We start from the raw sequence: 26,251 nt of genomic DNA, 5'->3' as shown, positions 1-26,251 counted from the left end.
GAAATATCTTGGTAACAGTGGGCCTGGATAGATTGGAAACCAGCTGCATCAAAAAACAAGTGAGGCTCAACTGTTGGGAGCATCTGAGTTTTAGCAATGAGGTGAGTGGAAAAATGAATCCAACTGTTTTCCGTATCGCACAGGCAGTTTATCTGCATTATCTTTCAGAGTGAAGTTGTACAATCTAAGATCTCCTGCCAATTGCGCCTTCTGGTGTGTACATTTATATATTTAACATACATATGTTAAAATCAAAGGGATAATTTACCCAAGATTGAAAGTGCACCACTCCACTGGCCACTCACCCCTGATGTCCACCCAGGCTCCATGGAGGCATTTTCACTTTCTTGACTTTCAAAGACGGAGAGAACTCTGCCACTGCCAATACCCTCACAGCACATCAATAACACAACATGCTCCACATTGCGTGTGCGCCGTCATCCAAGTGCTGTGAACAGTGGGCAGTCCAATTTGTCTGGAAACGCTGATGTTAACACCATGTTTTCAAGCTAAAAGCCTGGTCAGCGAGGCACGGGAACAAACAGCCGGCTGGGGATGCTGTCGACACTGGGGTGAGCCGTAAATGGTGAAAACTTCCAGTTTGGCCATAAATACAATTTTAGTGTGCGTTTGGGGGAGTATAAGAAACTGTTATATTGCTGGGCAAGTACTACTTGCTACTGGCTCTGAACTGTGAATAAATTGTGTGAATTTTTTGGGGGGCGATTTTTTTTTTTTTTATTAAATATTTGACTGCATATTACACGCGACTGGGTGTTTATTTATAAACTTAAACATTTGATCAGTGTTTTATTTGGCGAAAGCAAATGCCTTCAATACTCTGTAAAGGGAACCAAGAGGAGGAGGGACTTCGATCAGTGTGGCAGAAGCACGGCAGGTGGTTCATGTAACACAAGGATGCTGTGCACCCAAAAACAAACTTTATTTAATAATGTATAGCAATACACTGCATCTATTAAATGACACTAGTACACTATAATATGGTATATGACAGCATCATAGAAATATATGGCAATGACACTATCACATTAATGTGATATGATGGACGAAAAACCATTATTATTTTTTTCTGTAATAGAAGAAAGAAAACAGAGCAAACTGCCAACCTGGCTGCCGGGAGCAGAGATGAACATACTAGATCTCTGCACCACTGAACACACGTCAGGAATATCTGGACCTCAGAGAGCATGATGGGAATTTAAGATGGTGCCCCTGCCCCCAACCCCACCCCCCAACCCCACCCCCTTACCCACACACAAAAGTACAATCTGTTCCAGGGCCACTGTACAAACCAAATATCTGTATGAAAATAGAAACTTTTGTGATCACGGAGAGGACGAGAGAGAGAGAGAGAGAGAGAGAGAGAGAGAGAGAGAGAGAGAGAGAGAGAGCGAGAGAGAGAGAGAGAGAGATCGGTCTTTGTGGGTGAAGGTGTGGAGCCACAGCACTGGTGTTTTCAGTGAGCATCAGAAATAACCAACAGAAGGAGAAGAAGAAGATGGCGGCGGCTCTCGGTCAGAAAGGAAAGAGGAGTTGCGGCGGCGGCGGCGGCGGAGGAGCTTTATGAGCAACAATCTAGGCTGTTCTCCAAATATTGGAGAGTTCTCACTGAAGCCAGCCGGCTCCCCTCCGACGGAGGAGCCGCTGTTCACAGGAAAGTTTTCATCATCATACAGGCGATGAGGCAGAGAGGAAGGTAAGAGGGGAATTCTCAGGGTAGGGAAAAATCCAGTCACAAAGAAACCTGGGAGGAGAATATCAGCCCCAATAATCCAAAGGAAAAACAAAAACAGGAAAATAAACACGTCTGTTTTTCCTTTTTTTTTTTTTATACAGTCAGAGCATCTTCAGCGTCTTTTCGCGGCGTGTTATTAGAGGAGAGCCTCATCCAACTCAGATTATGATGTGTGTGTGTGTGTGTGTGTGTGTGTGTGTGTGTGTGTGTACACGTCTGTGTGTGTGTGATCCTGAGAGCGGGAACACGCCGAGCAGTTATGATAATCACACCGTGGACACTGGAGATCTGCACTGCAAGATTCAACTAGTTCAATTCTTAAAAGTCTCGTTGATTAAATACATCTCAGGACGAAACCACTCACATGTCGCAAAATAGAAACACATCTTTGGTCACAAATAAAGCGTCGACCCTCCCCGACCCCACCCCACCCTCAAAGGAAACTAAAGTGCCTATAGAAAACATTCACCTCATATGTAGTTTTCTTTTTCTTTTTTTTTAAGTCTTTACTTATTTACAACTTGGAACCACAGTAGGTGTCATTAGCATCTTATACTCTGATCACATGGTTTCGCGGTTGAAGAAACAAACAAACGGACAAGCATTAATTGCACAATTATTCATCCCTCGACTGTGAGACGATGGTGGCGGCTGCTGACGGAAGGGGAGCGGAATGGCAGTTGTCGCGGACCAATCTAGTTCAAACGATTTGAAAACTTCTAACAGTTGACGGCTCGACCGGAAAGATGGACAGGATGTAAGGCACTGGAGGGATATTCCAAAAGAATTACTGAGACTTCAAAGCGGCGGGCGGGGCTGAAATCATCCTTGAATCTGAGCGTCAACAGGAGCGGTGGGGGGGTTGCGGGGGGGGGGAGAAGCGAGCGGTTTGATGAATGGTCTGGGCTGAAGATTGAAAAAAATAAAGAATAAACACTAAAAAGTTGGTTTGGATGAATCAGCAGCAGCAGCAGCAGCAGCAGCAGCAGCAGCAGCAGCAGCCATCTGAGCGACTTCAAACATAAATAAAAATAATAAAATAGGTTTAGGTGTTCTGATCTGGGTGACCGAGAATAGAATGTGTTCCTGTGTGTGCGTGGCCCTTAAGTGATGTCAAATGATGCTGCCAAGGATTCAAGTTTTCTACCAGTTTGTGGCTTTACCCTGTCGAGAGATCAAGAGGTGAGACGAGTCCTCCTCCCAAGAAACACGCGAGCAAGCCCCTCGTGATGTCACAAAGGGCACTGGAAGCCAAAACCGAGGCTGTAAACGAGATGGCGGTTTTACCGAAGGATAAATTGGATTTTTTTTCTGTTGTTGTTGTTGTTGTTGCTGATGATTGATTTGTCCGAGGCTGCTGCCCTGGTGCCAAGCATGAAAAAGATAAAAGATGTGGAAAATGCGTGACGACATCCTGCAGCCTGAGTCTCGTGTCCGGAGTTCGCGGCACTTCAGTATTCACAGTCCTTCGTTAAACTTCGGATTCAACAGCGCCTTTCTTCTGGCGCCAAGCAAACACGCTAGCGAGGGTGAACACTTGTGCAATTAATGCTGAGCTTTCTGTTAACAGGTCGTTCATTGAAGAATGTCGTTCTGTGTCCCTCCTGTGGCGGGCGTGAAATTACAAAAACCCAATGACATCCAACAGCAACTTAAGACGCGATTCGGAAAAAAAAAACTTGGACGTTTTGTGCAGGGTGAATATTTTTTGTAGACACTGTTACTGCATTGACACGGATACCCTTTTACATTTGTGAAGAGCTGAGCTTTAATGGTTGAGGTTGATAAGCGGGGGGAGGGTGGGGTGGGGGGGGGGTTGTTTTTTTTTCTTCGCTTTTCTTTTTTAAAAAAATGATCTTTTCAAGGTTATTCATGAAGAGCTGCAAAATAAAAAACAAACATGAAAAAAAAGAACAATAGAAATCCCTGTAAAAAGCTTTTAAATGTTCACATTTGATCCTCTAACACATTTTAGGGAAATAAGCCAAAAGTACATAATACAAGACAACAGTGAGATATTTGGACAATATATGAATATTAGGCAGGTACGAGTCTCTTAAAATGTTATAAGGAGCTTCCCTCCGTGTGGAGTGGCGCCTCGACAAACAGTTTGATCGAGGCGGCAAAAAGTAACGCGATGCATGCTGGGATACGCTCGTGAAGAGAGAGAAAAAAAAAAAAATCTCCAAAAAAAAAAAAATGACGTTTCAGCCGAGGCCGTCGGCCGTGGCTCCGCCCACTCCTTCATGCTTTCCCGTCGGCGGTTCCGAAGGTGTCAGCCGCGTGGCGCCGCCGAGCCGTGGTGAGGCGTCCGCTCTGACACATTTTTTCTTCTTTTTTTTGTATCACTCACTGGGATTTTAGGCAGTAACACTGATAGTATAGTGCAAAACTGGACAGAGCTGCTTGTTTGTCGTCGTCTTTTTTTTCTTTTCTTTTCCTTCCGTATGTCAACTTAAAAACAGGTGCAAATGCTCAGCAGGATAACATTGAGAGACGAGAAATAAATGACAAAAACGAAAAAGAAAAAAAACGAAAGAAAAAAAAAAAAAAACAACCTGTATCAGTATAAAAAAGTAATAAGGTTATTCGTTTAATCAATAGTCTGGCAAAAAAGGCCTCAGAAAAGTATTTTTTTTTCTTTTCTCTTTACAAATTAAGTGCCTGCAGCAATGTCCTCAGACGAGTGACTCCATGCTCTCAGCGGGGTCCGACTCGTCCGCCGTCACCACCAGCCCATTAGTGTCCATGTGCAGGGGGCTCAGGCCGCACTCTGTGTTCCCCACCAGGCTGAGCATGGCTTTGTAAAGGTACTGGTACTGCTCCTGCACACAGCACACACACAAGCACACACACACACACACACAAGCACGCGATCAGCAGGGCTCCCATCACATCGCCTTCATTAGTGTTGCACCATTAATACGTCCTAATCACAATCGCAGCGTCAGATTCCTCTCGCAGTCTCCAAAGGTTCCAATTAACAAAACCTTCCCCCCCCCCCTTTGCCTGCTATAAAAAAGAGAGAGACAGAGAAGTGACGCTCAAATATTTCTCAGCTCTCTTCTTTGCAGTGTTCGGGTCTAATTACTTCCTAGCATCCTCTGTATGCAAGCGAGTCTCCCTATGCGCGCTCAATGTCAATGTCAAGCGGCCACGTGAGTGCCAGGTGTGCGGAGCAGGTGGGGGTGAATGCTGATGAGCGGGCGAAGAACGGCCTGAATGTCACAGTAGGGGAGAGTTTCTGAGTGCCCAGATCACCCCGGGTCCAAAAAACTGACTGCCCCCTCATTTTTTTTTTTTAACGACCCGCCAGGATATTTTTCTAATGGGCCACGGAGAACACTGGGAGCAGCGCTAGCGCAAGTGGCCACGTGGCTCTGCTTGCAAAGGGGTCCAGAGACGCCCTGCTGCTGATCGCGTCGCTTGTTTTCCAGCCAACCTGGGCCGAGTCCTTTGGACCGGAGCGCCGCGTCGCCTCTCCCCCCGGTGGGGATTCTGTTCCCTTTGTGAACTTCCAGGGCGGTTATGAGATTAAGAAAACGTCCCGGGAGTCTCCGGGCCGACGCGAGGGTGAGCAGTAAATGGATTAAACGGGAGATGCAGTACGCCGCTGCGACGGCGACGCGGGCAAATCCGCGCTAAAGGCGTCTTTATTTTATCTTCGGGTTGCAAACAGGGGAGCGTCTGCCGGCAGAGAGGCTTCTTTTTTTTTTTTTCCCTTCTATGTGTAAATAAATAAACGATTACGTGCGGAGTGATGGGGTGAACCTCTTGGAGCCGCACGCTGGCTGTGATTGAATGTTACTCTCATCATCAATCACACGAGCAGGCAGGCGAGGATCAAGCTAAAAACCAATCAACGCACTGATCAACCAGGATTAGTGTCCGCACTTTTACTTAAGTACCGAATATGAATACTTTTGCAAATGTTTGCATTTTTGCACCCAATTTCCAGCTGGTTTCACCCGGGAATCAGAGAGTGGCACTGAAAACACAGCCACCCTCCCGTAGTTTGACACTACGCTGTGTAAAAATGGCGGCATTCAAATTGCAAGGTTTGCGCTAATTGTAATGAATTTCCAAATTAATCTAATTACACCGCACGCCCCGAAATACTAGTATTAAGATTTAAACACAGCTAATTTGTCTGAATGGTAAAAGTCAGAGGTGGCGGAGCGAGGAGCTGCTTTTTTCTGGAGTCAGCTGGTCTTGGCGAGCCCAGCCAGGAAACGATGCGACTGACTCGCGCGAGCCAGACATCCCATCGCTAATTACCTCTAATTACAAATAGCAATAGTGTCTAATTATTGCAGTGCGACTTTGCTGCACGGCAAAAACGCAAAAGCCGTAAAAAAGACCGAGATGTTTCTTTCATCGGGACTCTGAATTCATCATCAGCAGATTTTTTTTTTTTCTTTTTTTGAATTCAGCCTCTAAATGAGTGACGCAAAAGAGAGCTTTTTTTACATGGCGGGCGAGCGAGCGAGCGAGCGAGCAGCCAACTCGCTGCAGCTCTCTCTGAAACCTCTTCAAGCACTCTGCCTCGGCCTCACGTCCCACACTATTACTTTAAGATAAGGGCTGAACAAATCTCCCTGACTTCCATTTGACAAGTGCCTGCAGCCAAAAAACCTACCACCTGCCGAGCCGCAAATGGCGGTGAGGCAAAGTACCCGGGCGACGTGAGAAGGCAGTGGAACATTTGCCTGCGACTAAAGAACCCGCAGCACTTGAATCGGGAGTTGGCGGAATTAAAAAAAAAAAAAAAAAAAAAAAAAACAGGAGAGAAAAGAAAATACATATATAAACGTATAAGGCTGACGGTGTGCAGGAGAGGGAGGAGACATCTGAACACGCTGCTGCTGCTGCTGCTGCTGCTGCTTAGTGTCTCCGGCATGAAAGGAGAACACAGTGGAGGAGCCACTCGGAAGGCCTTTCTTCATCAGCGCTCACTAAATAGCAGCAGCGTTAGCATCGTGGCTCTGCTTCGTCTTAAAAACAAGAAAAGCAAGTTGGCATCAAATAATCTGCGCGATAAATGGGTGCTAAAATTAACCGCCTATTCATAAATTCGGCATCTGCGACACAATTGGACCCACTTTCATGTGTTTCAGTCTTTGCAGCGGAATAACATGAGTGAATGGGCTGCTGAATGTCCCCTCCTCCTCCTCTTCCTCCTCTCCTCCGGGCTGTTTCCTTCAGTGGTGGCCACAGCCAATCATCAGCCCCCATCTCGCCCGCTCCCTCTCCATCCTCCTCGCTCACGCCGACTAACTTCACGTCCTCTTTCATCACATCCATCAATCTCCTCCGAGCTCTTCCTCTAGACCTCCTGCCTGGTGGTTCCAGCCTCAGGAGCCTTCTATCGACATATTCCCTCCTCTGAACACTTCCAAACCACCTCAGCCTCTCTGGCTCATATCCCCAAGACATTGAACATGTCTTGTTCCCCTGATGTACCTGTTCCTGATCCTATCAATCCCGGTCACTCATAAAGGGCTCGCAGCTGCGTAATAAGCAACATCATCAAAAACCAACCACAGAATACGAGGATAGTTTTAATATGTTGTAATTAGGGCTGTCAAACGATTCTTTTTTTTTTTTATCGCGATTAATCGCAGAATTTTCGTAGTTAATAGCGATTAATTATTTAGCATTTCAAGGCAGTTTTAACCCCATAATGTTAGGTATTTCTTAGCAGAAATTGGGCAGAGGGGCCAACTACGGGTCTTACGCATGGTTCACACCGGACACAGCCAGGAAAAATTGCACACGAGCCGCAGCCCTCCTGCTCACACTCCCGCCCTGAAGCCAGCGCACTCTGTTGCTCTCTTTCGTGTGTGTGTGTGTTTGTTATCATCTCTCTTGCACTCTGTTTAGACACTGACAAATATAACCTACACAAATATGATCGCATTTGTCAATCGTGGTATTTTATTTTGAGAATTAGTCGGATTCTCTTGTGTTTCTTTGAGTGTCTTCGCTCGCGGCTCGCGCACAAAATAGGCCAAACGCCGTAACAGTCGCTGCAGGGCGCTAGCCGACCGGGGAGGTGCGCGCCGCTTCGAGTCTGGTGTGAACGACACCATCGGTTAACAAGGGCGCCGAAAGGAAGCGGGCTCCGTTCTGGTACGAACACGGCCTTAACCCGCGATTTAAAAAAATTAAAGCGTTACAAATTGTAATTAACTAATCGAGATTAATGCGTTAATGCCGACAGCCCTAGTTTTAATATGAGTAGAGGGGAACTTCAGAGTGGGCTGAACACGCTTGTGCTCATTATTACAACTCACCATGTCAGTGAAGACTCCGGGCCTCATGAGATTGATCATCTTGGCCACCTGGTAGATGTCGACCACCCCTTCGTTCTCCAGCTGCTGGGACAGCGTGGTGAGGGCGCAGAATGTTCCGGCAGAGACCGCCCCGTACCTGCAGAGGAACGTTACACTTCTTCAGCTCCAATCCCGACTCCATGGCAGCGCGAGTCAATGAGCTAACAATCAGGTTGTTGCAGCTGGATCGCCAAGAAATCATCCGACTTGTCAAGACCCAAGAACAAGTGATTTCAGTTGGTCTTTCGATCCCTCTCAGCTGTGACCAAATCTGGGGGCAGCATCCACAGAAGAAACTGAAGAAGGCCAAAGCAAAGACATACTGCTAGCATAGCTGATGCTAATCAGATGGCGGTGGCCGCAGCGGTTTCTCCGCACTCTCCACTTTACATTAATACAAGAATAAAAATAGAAAATGACAAAATACAGCACCAAAGTCTTCACTAGCCACCGTGGAAACAACAGTTTTCTAAAACTAAAAGTTTTCCGAAGCTCTCAAGCCTTTCGGAGCCAGTCTGGCCGCGCTGGAAGCCTCGAGCTGTTTGTCCTCACTATATTAATAGTATTAAAAAAATAAAGAAATCTGACATGCTGCTTTTGATTTGACAGATTGTCCAATTACCTTCTAGAATTTTCTCCTCTTTGTTACAGCTTTTTTTGGGTGCTCTTTACTAGATTGACACACACGATAAAGAAAGAATTTAAAAAAAAAACTTTCCATCTGAGATGCTATTAACGAAAAACAAAATGCTCACAATGGAGTGGCTTTTTGTTCCAAAACAAGAACAAATCAAATGTGATTAAGAGTCACTGGGTTTCTGTTGCCTGTGACTCCTAATCCAAAAAAACAAAAAACAAAAAACAACCCATATATATATATATATATATTTCCCCCGACAGTCTGGACGTGTCAGAAATCACAAATCTGTGAGACGAAAAGGCAACACAGAGGGAAGAAAAACGTACTCATCATGCACAATGGTGGGGCCGTCGCGAGTCATGGCCTCCTCTTTGATCACGCTGATGAGCTCGAAGGTGCTGCTGAGAGGAGCGTCGAGGTTGGGCCATTTAGGGCACTGAAAATGTCTCACCTCCAGAACGTAGTCGTCCTGCCGAGCACACACACACACACACACACACACACACACACACACACACACACACACACACACACACACACACACACACACACACACACACACACACACACACACAGGCACAAGAAGAGTTGGGCGTTGTCACTCGGAGGCAGTGTGCGACGTCACACAACAGAGAGAGAACGCAACGCTGCTAAGGGATTAACAAATGGGGGGTGGGGGTGGGGCAGGGGTAAAAAAAAAAGAAAGAAAAAAATAGCCAAGGTTGACTGAGGTGTGGCGCTCGGCGGCGGAGCAATCATTCAGCGTGGCGGCGCGTGATGAAGCAGAGCTGCAGGTACCTGCGTGGCCTCCAGGATGAAGTCATGGATAATGATCTGCTCCTCGTTGGAGAGGCACAGTCTGTCCTTACTAATGAGCGTGACGGTGAAGGCGATGCAGTTCATGGCCTCCTCCCGACTCGGCCAGTAAACAAATTCATCCTCGGCCTGCGGACACAACAAACAGCACGGCTGAGCAGAAGAAATAAATAAAGAAATGAAATTATATATATATATATATTATATATATATATATATATATATATATATATATATATGTGTATGTATATATATACACACACACACACACACACACACACACATCTATCTATATATGTAGGATATATGTATGTACATATACAGTATGTGTATGCATGTATGTGTGTTGTAACTATGTTTTACCCGTTTGCCATATAAATATATATTTATATATGCACACACACATACATATAAATGAATAAACGCTTTGTGATGTATCACAAAGCGTTTATTCATTTATATGTCATTATGGTATTTTTTCTGGCCCCCCTCCCTTCCCTCCCTTCCAGGTACTCACAAGGCCCTGGTTGTCGGGCAACATGACGATAATTTGAGCATTATGGTCCCAGATCATCCTCCAGAAGTCGGTGGTGGTGTGGGGCAGAGGATGCTGGGTAATGATGAACTCATTACTCCTGAAGTAACCCTGGGGGGTGACAAAAGGTGAGCAGTTAGCCTTCTGACCCGGCGGCGGCCGACCTGCTCAGAGACACTGACACACGCCGTTAATCATCGTCTGGGACGGACGGTAAATAAAGGCATAATTACAAACAAACAAACAAACAAATAAATAAATAAATAAATAACGTGTCAGTGACCGCCAGGGCCGCCGCCAAAGTTTCTTTCCAAATTAGGCACAGAGCCAGACTCTCGCACCGTACCATTATGTAGGATGCATTAATGTAATCTGTTCCTTTCATTCCAGGCAGAGTGGTGAGGCCGACCCTTGCTCGCTCCGCTGCGGAAGGGCACAGAGATTTAACAGGTTAGATCCCGGAGCCGGAGCGCCGGGCCCAGCGCATGCACATTCATTACTCCCCCCCCCCCCCCCCCCAACCCCCTCTCGCTCGCTCGCTCGCTCGCCCTCCTGCTTGTTGCTATGGCAACAAGAACCTCCTTCTCCTCACCCTGTCAGGGTGCAGGGAACACGTTGAAAGATTAATTTATAGGATTATGGAAATAGATTCTAATTTTGAAATATGAATTCTGTTAAATAATAATGCAGTGGGCGAAAAGCAAGACAATGTAGCGTAACCGCGAGACACCGCATCACCAAGTATTTGTTCCAAGTGATAATACGTATATATATATATATATATATATACACATATATATATACATATATATACACATATGTACATATACACATACATATATATATATACACACATACATATATATATATACACATACATATATATATATATATACACACATACATATATATATATACACACATACATATATATATATACACACATACATATATATATATACACACATACATATATATATATATATATATATATATATATATATATATATATATATATATATATATATATACATACACATATACATACATATATATCTACATATATATCCATTTATATATATATATATATATAAATATATATGTATGTGTACACACACACACACACACACACACACACACACACACACACACACACACACACACACCAGATCTATGATGCTTTGACTACATGCAAGGCCTAAAACCAAACGGCCTCTTTGAGTGAAGCACGACAACGCCGGTTTTTCAAGTTCAACGTTGACTTGGTTCTCCAGAGCCCCCCCTCCTCCTCCTCCTCCTCCTCCCCTCCCCTCCGCCTTCTGCGCCGGGGCAGATAAGGTACTTACACGGAACCACCGAGGAGTTGCGGTTCTTCTCCTTGTTGCTGTCCTTGTGGGCACTGAAGCATTCCACGAAGCGCAAGTTGCACTGAGTCAGAAGCTGGTGGCGAGATGAGGGGGAAAAGATCAGATCAGATTTTTAACTCCAGCGCGTCGCCGCTTCGGCGCGGAACACGTGACATCAGGAAGCGGCCGTGTGCACAAGCAATTAGGGTCTCTTCTCTCCTCTCCCGTCCTGTCCCCTCCCCTCTCTCTCTCTCTCTCTCTTGGCGTTGAAAGATTGAAAGAGCAGTGGCTTGATGAAACATTTATTGTATCACCGGGCGCCGCGCTAACAAGCATCTGATCCGGGGACGGCTGTAATTAAAGCCGTTAGCGCCGACAGCGCTGCTCCCCCGCGCCCCCGACAGCTCGCCGGCAGCGACCGGAGGGGCTCGCTCACCCTGAACTGCTTCTCCAGCGGCGTGCGGCCCGTGGAGTTGGGCGTGAGGATGCTGTTGACGTAAGTGTGCAGCTGCGAGGCGGGCACCTCCGTCTCCCTGCTCAGAATGTCCTCCATCAGAGCGTCGTGGATGAAAACGTACTGCTCCTGGAGGGGGGGAGGGGGATGGGGGGGGGGGCAGAGTTAGCAAATCCATAAATTTACATAAGATGGTGTGAAATCAATAAGAACAGGAATAAGCAGCTCGCCATAATGAGCATCCATCCGATGTGGATTTTGTTATTGATCTTTTTAAATTAGCCGCTGAGGAATTTATGTGATCGGATGTTCCATCGATGGCTACGATGATGATGATGATAGGAGCAGTGTAGAAAAAGGCATCGTGAGATTGGAACAAGAAGCGAAGGGAGCGATGAAAATTTAAAGTAAAGACGGAAGAGAAGTAAAAGCTAATTAAATAGACTGGTTAGTTTTCGTTCACATACGCTACCCATCAAAAGTTTTGGGTCACCGACTCATTTCTCCATTGAACTCCATTATGACCAGCTTCATGGAATAACATGAACATCACTAGTGGAGGAAAATCATTAGGGAGGGGTTGAACACATATGGGACGGCTTTGACAGTTGCTGCCTTGAACGTCTAATTGAACGAGATTTCAGAGAATGAATATCAAGTGTCCAATATCATCGTCACAGTTCATAAAGTTGGACGCTTTCATATGGCAAAAAAATGTCAACATTTGTAAAACAAAGCTTTCTATCACAATCACAAGTAGTTGTGCGTGCTGAACTATAAAATAAATAAAGTTCCATGGTTTATATTTTAGACTCTTTAAAACAGCCAACTTTTAATGCGCTCACACAGAATTTTGCAAACTTGGAATTCTCTCAATCATTTTTAATGAGTCATTGGAATTGGTTTTCATTAAACACTGAAATGTTCCCATACTTGTTGAGCACATATTGACTGATTTCAGTGCGCTGGTAATGATGGCAGTGCATTCCAGATCATTATTTCATGAAAACTGGTTGGAATGGAGCTCAATGCAGAAATGAGTCAGTGACCCCAAACTTTTGAACGGTAGTGTAGATTTGTGCATTATAGTTTCCATACTAAATAATTATAGATGGTGCAGGTCGTCTATCAAAATATATGATCTTTATGCCTGGATCGATATTGTGGCTTTGCAACAGTGTGTGTGGGAGAGCCTCTCCAGGAGAAGCCAAAACCAAAGAGCTGATTAGCTTAAAAATATGACATCATGTTTTGTCTACATCTCTTCATTTATGTCTGTATTTTCCCAAAGAACACCTCAGAGACGTTAATGTAAAAAAATAAATAAATAAATAGATAAAATCACCCACAGCCTGACTTCCTAACTAACTGCCATTTACAGTTTCAAAACAACCTTCAGTACTCCACTCCCTCACCTCCGTCTGCACCAGGTAGTTGCGTTGTGTGCGGATATGTTTGAGAAAATCTAGGACGCTGATGCTGCTCTTGTCCTTGATCTGCTGCAGCATGCTGTCGATGACGATGTAGGTTCCGGTGCGGCCCACCCCGGCGCTGAAGGGACAAGGTGAGAAGAGCACAAAGGTAAATACAGAACTCTGAAAATTGGGAGGAAAAGTCACCAACCCGGTGCCCGCGGGCACCAGGTGCCCCCCCCAAGGACCATAGGAGTCGCCCGCAGGCCTGTTCTAAAAATAGCACCACTCGTTGAACTGCGTCTAAAACTAAATTTTATCCAACCATTTAAGGTGCAGTTGATTATCATTGAGAAGTCATTAATGTGGTCAGTGTCTTCACATAGATCAGTAGTGTTATTAGTAACAGTGATGTTTAAAACCCCACAGAGGAATTCTAACCATGGAAAGCTTTGGCATTTCCATCGCGGGTGTAAAGTTATGGAACAATCTGAGTGAGGAGCAGAAGCAAAGTCCAAGCATCAATCGTTTAAAAGAAAATGTACCAAAACATGATATTCACAAGACATAGTGAACAGCATTAAGAGTTGGTGTGTTTCAGTGTTTGTATTGGGGTGTGTTTATGTGTATTTTATTTTATTTTATTTGTTTCGGTTCATCATCCATTAGCATAGAAATTACAGAAAGAAACAAGAAAATACAAAAATGTTAATACAAGAATGCAACGCAAAGGAACCGCAAAGGTGCAGGCAGAAGCCAGAGCTTATATGTTGCCCTGCACCCGTGTATGTGTACTGTGTAAACATGCTGTTGTGTCACATTCATATCCAGTATGTATATGTGCATATCTACAGTATATGTGTACATTCATAGATATTTATAGAGCATAAAATTTTACATTAAATTCAAGAGTATTATTATTTTCTAAATAATAATAGTATAATACACAGAAGGCAGCAAGTGTTGACTCATTGTAGGTTATTAAGGGTGGGAGTAGATAAGTTCTTACTTCTTCTCACTCCTTTTCAGATATGTTCACATTTTTGTTTTGTGTTTTTTTTTGTTTATTGTTTTCTTTTGCAACATTAGTTATTCACTCTTGAATGGCTTTATTTGTTATTTTGCATTTGTTTCCCTGAAATTTACAAAATAAATATGAATAAACTAAACTAAACTAATGTTTGACTTAAGGTTTACTGAGAAAAAGGGTTATTTCAGCTGCAAACTGGGTCATATGACTCAGTCACTACCAATGAAGCAGCTCTCAGGTTAAAAAAGGTTGGTGACCCCTTCCCTGCTACACACTGGTGTATTTTTCAGGGGTCCCACATCAGCCAGGAAGACTGATTCTCTGGTAGTTCAGCATGAAAGAAAGCAAAATCTCAATATGTCTGAAAATCGGGAAACAAGACATACTACACACTACGATACGCTGCCGTTTTTTAATTTGAGGGCGGTGAAACCCCTACCAGGCCCCCCTGTACCGTACCTGCAGTGCACCAGGACGGGGCCCATGTCCGCTGTGCGGGCCGCCGACGAGCGGTTGATGAAGGTGAGGACGGGGAGGGTGTACTCGGGCACTCCCATGTCAGGCCACTGGGTGTAGTGATACTGGATCACCGCGCGCTCGTTCAGCTTCCCTTTGGGGTTGCCCTTCTGGCCCTGCGCGACAAGCGTGACAGCACACTCAGTCCACGGCGGCGGAACGCGTGCGACGGCGGCGGCGAGAAGCAGATGATTTAAGTGCGGCGCCGGCTTTACCAACAAACACCGGTGATTAATAGCGGAGGATCTGATAAAGCACCTCCTTACAAAAAAAAAATAAAATAAAAAACGGGAGGGGCTGGCTGAGTGTCTGACAGCAGAAATGTATTGCAAAGCAAACGAGAAAAAAAAAAAAAAAAAGATCTTGTTAATCAAAAATATCTGACACCTCCAGAAAGTGCAGTCTGGAAATTTAGCGATGTTTGAGTACTGGGAAAAAAAATACCAAAGCTGATTTACTGGGAAAATATGACTTGCGCGCACGCGCACACGCACACACGCGCTCGCTCGCACGCACGTACAGTGAGAAAAGACGGAGAAAAATACAGTCTTATCGCTTGTAAACTTTCAAGAATGTTGAGACAAGTCTCATAATTTAAAGGGGTCCTGTAATGACATTAGACTGTTTCAGATGTGTAGCATAGCAATTAACGCACTCAGTATTCAAAATGACAACGTGCGCATTTTGTAGATGGGCCGGCATTTTCTGTGTTACTGCACTGAAACCATGGAAGTATTATAAGAACTGGAAAGCGGACTTATAATATGGCGTGGAAGTCACATGTGGTGGTGGTGCTAGTTAGCCGATTTCTTTCCAGTGGCCACTCGAGGTACTGCAGCCGGAAAATGCCACGTGGCCCAAAACTAGCGTTTTTCCCCATTCATATGCACACAAAAATATACGCCTGTAAAACAGTTGACAGGACTCAAACCTGACATACAGCTAACAAAAATAATTATAACAAATCTTTATATTGTATATTTTGAAGTCACGGACCTTTAAGCTTTTTTTTTTTTTTTTTAAATAATTGTCTCAAAAGGCCAGACAATTGCCAGAAAAAACTTTATTCCAAGTATGACATCACGTCATGTGCGGTGTCTCGACTCTCAATTGGCTGATGCGTTCAGATCATGGATGTATTATAAGAACTGGATAGCGGACTGGCAATATGGTAGCGTGCCGATTTTTTCTAGTGGCCACTCGAGGTACCATAGCAAAAAAAAACAAAAAACCCAAACAAACCAAAAAAAAAACATCAACCCAGATTTTTTGGTGTATGCGCTCGCAGGGCAACTCCATTAAAATAAATGGGCCGCCATTACTCATCCGTCATTCAGTTCATATAATTTATTGATGGCTGAAACAAGCCATTTGGATTTGAAGTCGAGCTGATTGTCACATTAGAGCCTCTGCAGACTTGTTTATTTATTTATTTTTTAAGTGGGTGAGGTGTCACCGCATGAGAGCATGTAGCCATGGCAGCGCTAGCAGCGGTGGGTGGCTGGCCAATCACAAGGGAGCGAGCGGTTCCAAGGTGGAGTCACGGAGGGAGCAGGTGGGGGAGGGGCAGCGAGAGCTAAAAACAGGTTTGTTTTGTTAGGCCTGTACAGGTCAATGAACTGGTTTCGACCAAACAAACCTCGTTTCTTGTTTGGAAGTCGACCAAGAAAGTTAATTTATTAAATCTGGAAGCCAAAACAGGGCCCCTTTAATCTACTTTGCTAACCACCACTGACATTTCCTACAAGAGTGATGAGTCACTCAAGTGTTTGCTTGTTTTTTTTTTTCACTCTCGCTTGTGAAATCAATCAATCAATCAGCCACAGTCCTCCGGATTCGGAGAAGCTCCGTCTATTATCCACAACAGTAAAAAAAAAATTAAAATGCGAGAATATCTGTGCCAAAGTGCAAAAACCAAGACCGCACAGCACTTGAGTTGACAATACCTTTTTGACCTTGGTGTTTCTTATAAGGAAACGCCGCAGTGTGTAGCAGGCGTGCACTTTGGTGCTCTTCAGCGTCACCACGATGTTGCCGTACTGCTCACTGTTCTCCATCGGCCAGTACTGGTCACATTTCCTCTGGGGGAAGAGGGATGACAGTCAGTCAGTCACCTGCGAGGAGGTCATCTTTTCTACATTTCCATCAAGAGCCGAAGGGCAACCTACTCTGCCTTTCTCCACCAGGTTGGTGATCATGATAATGATCCCAGTGTTCTGCTCCCACACCATCCTCCAGAAGTCCTCAAACGTGGACTTGAGGGGACCTTGGGCGGCGATGTAAGCTCTCGGCTGGTTGTAGCCCTGAAAGGGAGAGGAGCATATATTTACTGATAAGATGCAGTCAATACTGCATAGATTGACCTCAAAGCTCAGGGAGCCTCGTCGTCTCGTGGCAAATGTGAGCAGGATTTGTAAGCAACACCGCCGATACGGCGGTGTAAATATTTGTTATTTTTTATTTCTGGGATCTGAAATTCCAAAAAAAGTGGCTGTGGACTGCAGAGGTGGTGCTGATGAAATCAAACAAAAAGACAGTAAAAAAAAAAAAGGCAGTGCGACGTACGTCCACGTAGTTGGCATTGATGTAATCCGAGTGCTTGGCATCCTTCCCTGCCAGGGCTCGTAACTTCACCCGGCTGTGGTCATCTGAGGGGGTGGAGAAGGGGGGAGGGCGGGGAGGGATCGACACGCTTGTGTAAATTATTAAAAGGCTGAAAGCGCGTAATAAAAACATTATTGGATTCCGCGCCAGTAAACAGCGTAATCGGATTTTACGGAGGACTCACAGGCCACGATGTTGATGTATCTGTTTTTGTGCTTGTTGTCGGGATGATTCGAGTGCTCCGCCGTGATTTTCAGGTCTGCCGTGCAGCGCTGGACCTCCTGGAGTGGTTGGGAGGGAGGGGTGGAAGGGGTGGAGAACCAGGCAGATGGATGTTAGCAGACAACAAGAGACCCCGTAATGGAATAACCCTCGCGCAGAATAAAAGCGCTTTAAAATATGTGGTTTTTATGATGGTGCTAAGCTTTCTTTCTTTTTTTTTTTTGTCGGATATTTTCCACTTGGGAGCGAGAGAGAGAGGAAGACGGAACCTCCATCGGGGGGATTGGGCTCCCTCGTCAAGGACAGCACGGCAGAACAGATGCTTACTGCCACTGGTGCTCTAATTCCCGTGGGCAGCTTCTCCTTTTCGAAACTACACCACATCACAGCCACCCACGATAAAAAGCCAGTCGAGGGGGGGGGGGGGGAGAAAACAGCCATCCTTCCTTTTTAACAGTTCCATTTTGCTGCACTGTGAAAAAAAAAGAAGAGAAGACGCGCGCTCGCTTCACATGGAATGACCCCAATTAGAAGGAATCCGCTCGGAGTGAAGCCCTCGCCTCGTTCCCTAACCTGGCTGCGCCGAGAACGTGTTCCCATCCACTCAACTGGCAGACGGACCTTCTCTAATTAACCTCCGTTCTCTCTTGATCTTTCCCTACATCTTTCTCTCAACCATCTGCTCAGAATTAGCAACCCCGCACGTTGACACAGGCAGAGAGTAATCTCTCACCGCCGCCGCCGCAGCCGAGAACTCGTTGGCTGAGAGAGTTTGCGGCGAGGTGGTGGTGGTGGTAGTGGTGCTGGTGCTGGTGGTGAGGGGGAGGAGCCCGACGCTACGCCACCGATGCTCGCCTCATCAAGGGAGAAAATGAGAAAACGTGTTCCGGCCCGTGCATTTGTTCAGCGTGGGCAGCGCGGCGGCTCGCTTCAAGAAAGGGCGGGATCGCATCCGGCCGAGATTCTCCCGAGTAATTAAGTTGCTGCGGCGGCCGCTGCGAAAACTGGGGGGAAAACGGAGGCCGGCGGTGAAGCCGCACGGCCCCGACCGAGGGAAGGTCCGAGCGTGGCGGGGGAGGTGAGAACAGAGCGCAAGATAAAGCAAGCGCGGCGTTTATGGAATGGCAAAGAGGTCATAATTAGCACATCCTTTCATTTGCTATCACAGCCTGCAGTGCACGCTGATCTAAAGGCGGCGGCGGGATCCTTAAAGCTCAAATTTCCACCCAAGAGCCGCTGAAAGTTTAAAATCTTTGCAGCCGTTTCGCCGCCGATTCTCACCAAAATGAATTCAAGTCGCGTGCTGCATGTCTGTTTATCATCCACTACAGATGTACAGCAACTCCTACTAGAATCCGGGACTCCCATGTGTTAAATATGTTTTTCCTATTCGTAAGGTGAAAAATATTGACATTAAAGCAAAGCCATAAACTCCAAATGACAACGTTTCATTAAAAAGGGAGCAACCGAACTTCACTTGAGCCTATTTTCCTTTAGTTTTTTTGGTTTTCAGTTCATGTAATTTTTATTGCAGCGGCGTTCCTACCTCAAACTCCTCGGAGAAACCTTGCATGTTGTTCTTGTAGAGCTCCATGATGTGTTTGACAAAGTGCTTCACAGGGATGGCCTCCATGTCGTCTGCAAGAGGAAACAATGCACACTGAGTTTGTAAAAATGGCAGGCAGGCAGGCGCAGTCACTGCGCACGTACAAATGAAATCACTATGCGTGCGGGTAAAAAAAAATTAATAAAAATAGGTTAGACAATAAAAGAAGCCCATTTTGTGCCGTTTTAATGCGCTGGACTCCATCACAAATGTCAAGATTTGGTATTTTGAGCCTTTGTTGAAGGGAGCATCTGTCTCCTAATAAGCTTCAATCACACATGAGGGATCTTTGATAAGGCCAGTCACCAGCACTCTGCCACGATCGCGCTTTGGACCCAGCTGTCACGGCGGCTGATACGGCCTAATGTCTTAGCTCCTGGCCCGTCACAGATGGGGTCTTTATGGCCTCACTGGCTCCGGCGTTAAGGTGAATTCTGGTGCCTTAAAATGGGTATTTATCAAAATGTCTTCGTCGCCCACCCCCACCGTCAAAGCCAATTCATTACGGCCCCCGTCAGTTAAACCAGCTCATTTACATTGTTCGGGGCAACGTGCAGCTCGAGGACCTGAACATTCAAATTAAGGCTGAAATTTTCCCAGCCGGATAATAAACTGTACGTACATTCACACATAGCCTTCTATGTCCCAAATTGCGTTATTATCAGTGATCTCATTATTCTTTAAATCCAGCATAATGTTATGGGCTAATCCAAACGATAAGATCTTATTTTCTTGGACATTTTCCACTTAAATCGAGCGCATTTTCAGACACGCGGAGCACAAACGCTCCGGGGGGAAATTGTCAGATTTGTAAGGCAATTGTGGGGGGAAAAAAAAGAAAAATGCAGAAGAAAAATAAAACAAAAAATAAAGGAGTCAAGAAAAAAAGGCTAATGAGTTGGAAAGTCAATGCCGGCATCAACTGTGCTCTTCATCTCTGATATCAAAGCCACAAAATCTCCCGGAGCTTTAAGTGACTGGAAATAAAGTCCGATATTGACTATCTGCCGCTGGTCTGACGCCAGCGGCTTTAATGGCTGCGAAAAGCCAGTCAAACAACTCCTACAGAGGTGACTCCCCCACCCCACGACCCCCCTCCTCTCCTCACACTCCCCGAGCCCCCCACCCCCTTCAGTCATTACGTATAAATCAACAGAAAGTGCAAATGCAAACACTGGAGCGATAGAGAAACAATTAGCCGCGGCTTGTTTGTCCTGTTTCGGCGGACGAGTCGCTTAATGCACTAGTCACAAGTTGGCCAGGTTCCTGTTGCCGTTACGGCCCCTGGCTGGCTGGCTGGCTGGCTGGCTGACAGGGACAGAAACAACAAGAGATTACAGCCGGCGTGTTTTACATGCCCCCCCCCCGATTAAACATGTTAAGCAAGAGAAGAATCAGCGAGGTCAAACGCACGAAATAAAAAATATATATATATAAATTTTGTTATGGCTCCAAGTATGTGACTCATCCTCAACGAGGCAAGAGGTTTTTTGTTCCAGCGATTCTCGGCCTCGACATCTTTGTGATGATGAACAACTCATGCAATATTTTGCTTTAGCCGAGCGTGCGAACTGCTAAAAGTTGGAGGGAGCCAGTTGTGCTAGTTTAGGGAAAAAGGAGATACGGGTGCGTGCAATGAGAAACAAATAAAGTAAAAACAGCAAATATTTAAATACTGGCCAGGTAAGGGGGCAAACATATGAATGAAAACAGCCGGCTGCATTTTATATCAGGGGGAAAAAATGGTAAAAATGGACGTCCCCCACTTAGTCCCATAGAACTTTATGATAACGCACTAAAGAACAAACACCTGAGCAAAGCAGTGCACACACCGACATAAGCACGAGGGCCACTAACTGACCGAGGACGCGGTAAAACACCAAGGCCGCCGCCGATAATAGGACCACAAGGGCACGATGGTACATCTCTCTAATCTGGCTTTAAAGATAAGCCGTGAAAATGAACATAAGGCCGACATCATTGCACAGTGATGGGAGCCGCGTTCTGTCTGGGGGAACGACAAGAAGCACCTGGAGCTCAGGCACCTGGACGGGCCGGATGCGTTTGATAGGTGGGATTAACCTATTTGGGGAGAGTCGCACCAACTCGTAGAGCTCCCCCTCCTGGACGGGAGGGTGAGCTTGAACCCTCCACTCATAATTTAACTTTTTTGAAAAAAGAAAAAAAAAATGGGAGCGACTTATTTTCTGGATGCAGAGGAGCGATAAAGCGAGGGAAAGCAAAAAAAGAAGAGGAAGAAGAAAAAAGAGGATGTCTCAGTGCTGCGCCGCTTGACCCTAATCCCGGCATTCTGCGCAGATTAAGGCGAGCCTACGCAGCTAGGTGGAAGCTCCAGCTCCTTTAAAAGGCTGACAGTCACTCTCGTCTGGGAATTAGTGGCCCGGAGATCTGGAAGCGGCGTCCTGAGAGCGCGCCTGCAGCGTGGCGCCCGGAGGGAGGGAGGGAGGGAGAGAGAGAAAGAGAGAAAGAGGGGGAGAGGGAGAGAGAGAGAGAGAGGGGGAGAGAGAAAGAGAGAAAGAGGGGGAGAGGGAGAGAGAGAGAGAGAAAGGGGGAGAGAGAAAGAGAGGCTTACCTGGTATGGGGATGATAGGAATGCTCTCGTTGGCCACCACTCTGGGGGAGCTGCTCTCCTCCACGTAGAAGTGAGCCGTCTGGAAGAATCTCCTGCAGGGTGGAGGAGAGGGTGGTGGGGGTGCACACAGGCGGAGGCAAGAGTAGTTTATCCCATTGTTCTCACATTGACAAAGCTCCACAGCGGCAAGAGATCGACAGAGTCCGAGCCGCCGGCAGGAAGCGGGGAACCGGGCCGAGCAACTCCAAGGGACACGCGTGAATCCTCCTCCCCTCCCCCCCCCACTTTGTACACGGCGGCGGCAGCGAAGGGGAAGTTGACCTCGGCGACTTCCTCTTTTTTTTTTCTCTTCAGGGCTTTAGCACCGCATCACTCGGATGCAGCCGAAGCAGGTCATAAAAGTCCGGACCGGTGGAGAGGTTTCAGTATCGGCCGCAGCATCCGGATGAGACACACTAACGTTAACTTTACTAACTTAACTTTGTTTTTTTTTTTGTTTTTTGGTGTTCCTTTTTTTTGTCGAGTCGTTTGGAAAATAAAAGCCTCCGCATCTTAATCATTTCAATTCCAAATTGACGTTTATTACATGCAATTAAGTGGTTAATCCCATTAAAAAAAAAAAACATCACACACACAATTTCACACCCACTTTGAAAATCTCTCTCAAATACCAATAAAGAGAACAAAATCAGCTCAGTGAAATAAATGGCACATAACGGCTTATTTGTATGACTGTGGTTAATTAGCTCAAAACCCAAAGGCCCAACTCTGAACTCAATAAAACTATTTTTTTTTGCATGGAAGCTATTATTTTGAAATAATTTAAAACAAAATAAAATACTCCCTAAAGTTTCAAGGCAACTCTGGCTCTCTCTCTCTGTCTGTCTGTCTGTCTGTCTGTCTGTCTGTCTGTCTGTCTGTCTGTCTGTCTGTCTGTCTGTCTGTCTGTCTGTCTCTCTCTCGCTCTCTCTCTCCAGCCTCCTGCGAAGGTTCGATCTTACCTGTATTTGATGCAAAGGAGGGAGCAGACGCCCGTCATGTTGCAAACAGATGGGAGACTAAAGCTCGCCCGCAACGCAAAAAGCTACGACGACGGGGCAAAGGGGAAAAAACAAACAAACAAACTGAGGGTCGGGGGAAGAGGACGAGACAACGCGAAGGCAAAGGAAAAACAGATGAAGACAGACAGACGGAGGAGGGGAAAAAAAGACAGGGTAGACGGGACGGGAGGGGAGGACAACTCCCCCCCGCCTGGTTCTACGTCACGGCCTCCCCGGTCTAATGGCTCCCTGTGGGCGCAGATGTGGTTGCAGCCAACTAACCAGCGCGGTCGACGCCTCCTCCCCCCCGACCCCTCACCCGCCCCTCACCCGCCCCTCACCCGCCGCTCTCCCCCAGCTCAGGGTCTGGGGACAAAACAGCTCCGGCACTAGCGCTGGCTCGCTAGCAGCGTGAAATTATAGTTATTAATGATCAGTAATTTACCCGGCCGCACATCTGTGAGCCCTTTTAGTCCCAAAGGCTGCCAGATGTGCTGCTGCTGCACCTTTGCTTCTTTCCACGTTAATTAGCACAAAGAAAGAGACAAACATTCTAACGCTGAATCACAAAGAGAAGGAAACGGTGGTGAAATCCCCAGGAGAGGCCGACCGCTCGCACCTTCGTCTCATTTAATGGACTGTGACTTCCAGCCACACCCAGCGAATAACACTAGTAATAAGCTCACACTTTATGGTATTTCTAAAGGGAAAAAATACATTTGGAAAATTTAAACAAACCGACCCCCCCCAAAAAAATATCTCCGACTGACAAAAATTGCTTCCTAATTAGAAATGGGCCCTGTACGCAGGGTAAATATGCATTAGACCAGGGGAGGAAATGGTCCGTGGTGCCATTTGTAACTCATTAACTATCCCACATGAGCCACTGGCCTGGCCTTTGTAATTACCGGCGCTTCAATAGAATGTCTTGGAATTAGCCCAGCAGATGAAGACACAGCTGAGACTCCTGCTGGCTCTGCTGACCCCCATTCCGCAGGGGGTAATAGGCCCGCTGCGCGCGATAGCACAGCCAGTCTCGCGCCCCCGCCTGGTTGTTTGCGGGAAGATTTACACGCACCTCCGCCGAGCGGAAAGGTCCCCCACGTGGGACGTGTCCGAGTGTGGGAGAAGCGGCCGGGCTGGAAGAATCTGGCTGTGCGACTTGCAATGTGAGAGTGTGAATTTGAAAGGATCCCTACTGAGACTCTCACTTTTAGCAGTGAAAAAAAAATCTGCTTCATAATAGGCGGCGGCGCTGATTGAGACTCACCTCCAGTAGACCATCACAATCAGCAGCATGATGAGGCAGAGCAGAGTGAGAGCTGACACGACCACCAGGGGAACCATCCACACCATCCTGCCCATCCCCGGCTGGGGGGTCCGGGTCACGTTGGACAAGGTGGTGCTGTCTGGGAAGCACAAGCCAGTGACGCAATTAGAATTTCAAAAGAAAAAAAAATGAAAACCCTATACTGCAAATTTCTTATCAGCTCTTGGGACCCTGTGTAGGGGGGGAGAAAAAATGATATAATGGGCTGCTAATGTGTGTGAGTACACGGGCCCTTTAGTGGACGTGTTTGATTACTGCTGGGAAATACCAAGTTTTTCATTAAAGTCAAAGCAGTGGGGGAAGGGCGGACTGCGTGAGGCGCCGTCTGCCGAAGTTGCCATTCTCAATGGCGCCACTGGGGGTCGCTAAAGTCAAAAATGTCCACAAGGAGATTTTCTGCTGCTTTCCTCTCTCTCTCCGTCTCTCAAGGGAGAGAGAGAGAGGGAGAAGAGAAGGTGCTACTGACCTTTGAGGCTTTACGCAGGAAGGAGCCAAATATTGACCGGGCCCATCGGGGGCCCGGTCAATATTTGGCATTTGGTAGTACGAAAGCCTACACGGGAGTCCCGAGTTATAATGGTAAAAACTTAACCCGATGGCAATACTAAGTGGGTTGGGAAGAAGGGGAAGAAGAAGAAAAAGGAAAAGAAGAAAAAAAAGGGGAAGAAAAAAAACCCTCCGACCCTACAGCGACTTTAAAAAAAAAAAAAAGAAAAAAAAAAAAGAAAATTCTTGAGGAGGACACCCTGTGGCAAACAGCCTGCCTCTGCCTCCGGGCCCCTCCCACTGCATTGACAAAAAGCCCCGCAGCTTTGTCTTTTGTGTGAGATGCTAACAGCGCCGTTACCGCCTTTAAACAAGCCATTTGCCGCGCTAAAATCTCGGCTCCCGGTGGCGTCGCCACAGGAGGGATGGAGGGAGTGAGGGGGGGGGCGGGAGGTGTGTCGACGGCTGAAGATTTTGAAATTGAAATCTATATATATATATATGACTTCGCTGTAACTTCCTGTTGGAAAAGTGGCGCTCACCGGTTTGGACGTAGAAAGGCCAGTGTTTCTGGTCTTCGCCGCTGATCTTGGGCGCCAACGTGGAGCTCTGGGGGATCTGCATCTCGGCGCTGTCGTTGTGGGGCTGCGGCGTCGACGGCTCGCCGACAACATCCGTGCTTTTCGTTTGCACTCGGACGAGCTGTTCGTCCTCGCCTGTGGCAGCGGCGGCGGCGGCGGTGGTGGTGGTGGTGGCGGTGGCAGCGCCGGCTGTTGGGGTCCCGCCTCCTTTCTGCTTGGCTGTGGATGCCGGGGTGGGCGCCGTGGGCTCGCCGGCCGCCGTGTCATTGGTCGGCGCCTCCTCGCCGCTGCCGCCGCGCGCCGCCTTGCTCTTGGCCTTCTTCTCCGACTCGGACTCGTCCTGCTCCCCCTCGCCGTCCTCGTCCTTCTCCTTGTCCTTCTCCTTGTCCTCCCCCTCCTCGCCCTCGCCCTCACGTGCCGCCTGCGTGTCCTCGGCCTGGGCCTGGGCGTCAACGTCCTGCGTGGCAGCCGCCGCCGGCTCGGCGCCGGGCTTTGCGGGTGGTGCGGTGGGCCGGGCGGCGCTCTGCGTGGCCCGGGGCGCCTGGGTGGTCCCCACCGAGCTCGGCAGGGAGGAGATGACCCCGCCGCTGACGCCCAGGCCGGCCAGCAAGGTGCTCGTCACTACCGACGCCACGGTGGCCTGGCTGCCGCTGGACGACGGGCCCATCCCCGTCGCCATGGAGACGATGGAGAAGTGGATCCCGGACGACGTCCAAGTGGAGGAGCCCGAGCTGATGGGCGCCATGTCGGCCGATGACGCGGGAGAAATGGTGGGCTGCGGAAAAGGAGAAATGGGCGGCGCGTTATTTCCGGAGAAACGCCTCACACGGGGGACACAAACAAACGGCGGCCTCCCGGTCGACTCACCATTCCGGTTTTCACGATGCGAGACCCCTCGAATATCCTGGTGGTGTTCGCTGGGGGCGAAATGACGGGGAGAGAAAAAAAA

At 47.1% G+C, this 26,251-nt stretch overlaps 1 protein-coding gene across 1 annotated transcript in view; it reads right to left on the bottom strand.

Annotated features, from left to right (window-relative positions):
* Window positions 1-924: 924 nt before the first annotated feature.
* The window catches only part of ca16b (carbonic anhydrase XVI b), a 130,624-nt gene continuing 105,297 nt past the window's right edge, over window positions 925-26,251 (bottom strand). Inside the window, exons 11-29 of the mRNA XM_076036966.1 lie at window positions 26,170-26,219; window positions 25,264-26,077; window positions 24,176-24,314; window positions 21,866-21,957; window positions 19,213-19,304; window positions 17,629-17,725; window positions 17,406-17,488; window positions 17,009-17,143; window positions 16,787-16,921; window positions 14,784-14,956; window positions 13,298-13,433; window positions 11,865-12,011; window positions 11,429-11,522; window positions 10,429-10,505; window positions 10,065-10,193; window positions 9,530-9,676; window positions 9,058-9,200; window positions 8,053-8,188; window positions 925-4,581 (exon numbers count right to left, since the gene is read on the bottom strand). Coding sequence (XP_075893081.1) covers window positions 4,435-4,581; window positions 8,053-8,188; window positions 9,058-9,200; window positions 9,530-9,676; window positions 10,065-10,193; window positions 10,429-10,505; window positions 11,429-11,522; window positions 11,865-12,011; window positions 13,298-13,433; window positions 14,784-14,956; window positions 16,787-16,921; window positions 17,009-17,143; window positions 17,406-17,488; window positions 17,629-17,725; window positions 19,213-19,304; window positions 21,866-21,957; window positions 24,176-24,314; window positions 25,264-26,077; window positions 26,170-26,219 — 2,966 coding nt within the window. The 3' untranslated portion in view covers window positions 925-4,434. The remainder of the gene's footprint in view (window positions 4,582-8,052; window positions 8,189-9,057; window positions 9,201-9,529; window positions 9,677-10,064; window positions 10,194-10,428; window positions 10,506-11,428; window positions 11,523-11,864; window positions 12,012-13,297; window positions 13,434-14,783; window positions 14,957-16,786; window positions 16,922-17,008; window positions 17,144-17,405; window positions 17,489-17,628; window positions 17,726-19,212; window positions 19,305-21,865; window positions 21,958-24,175; window positions 24,315-25,263; window positions 26,078-26,169; window positions 26,220-26,251) is intronic.

This window comes from Nelusetta ayraudi, unplaced genomic scaffold (assembly GCF_046127955.1).
Source record: "Nelusetta ayraudi isolate G7.1 ecotype Tasmania unplaced genomic scaffold, CSIRO-AGI_Nayr_v1 ptg000050l, whole genome shotgun sequence".
In the NCBI taxonomy this organism is placed as follows: Eukaryota; Metazoa; Chordata; class Actinopteri; order Tetraodontiformes; family Monacanthidae; genus Nelusetta; species Nelusetta ayraudi.
Note: the sequence above shows the minus strand (reverse complement) of the source record. Positions and strands in the feature narration are given on the sequence as shown.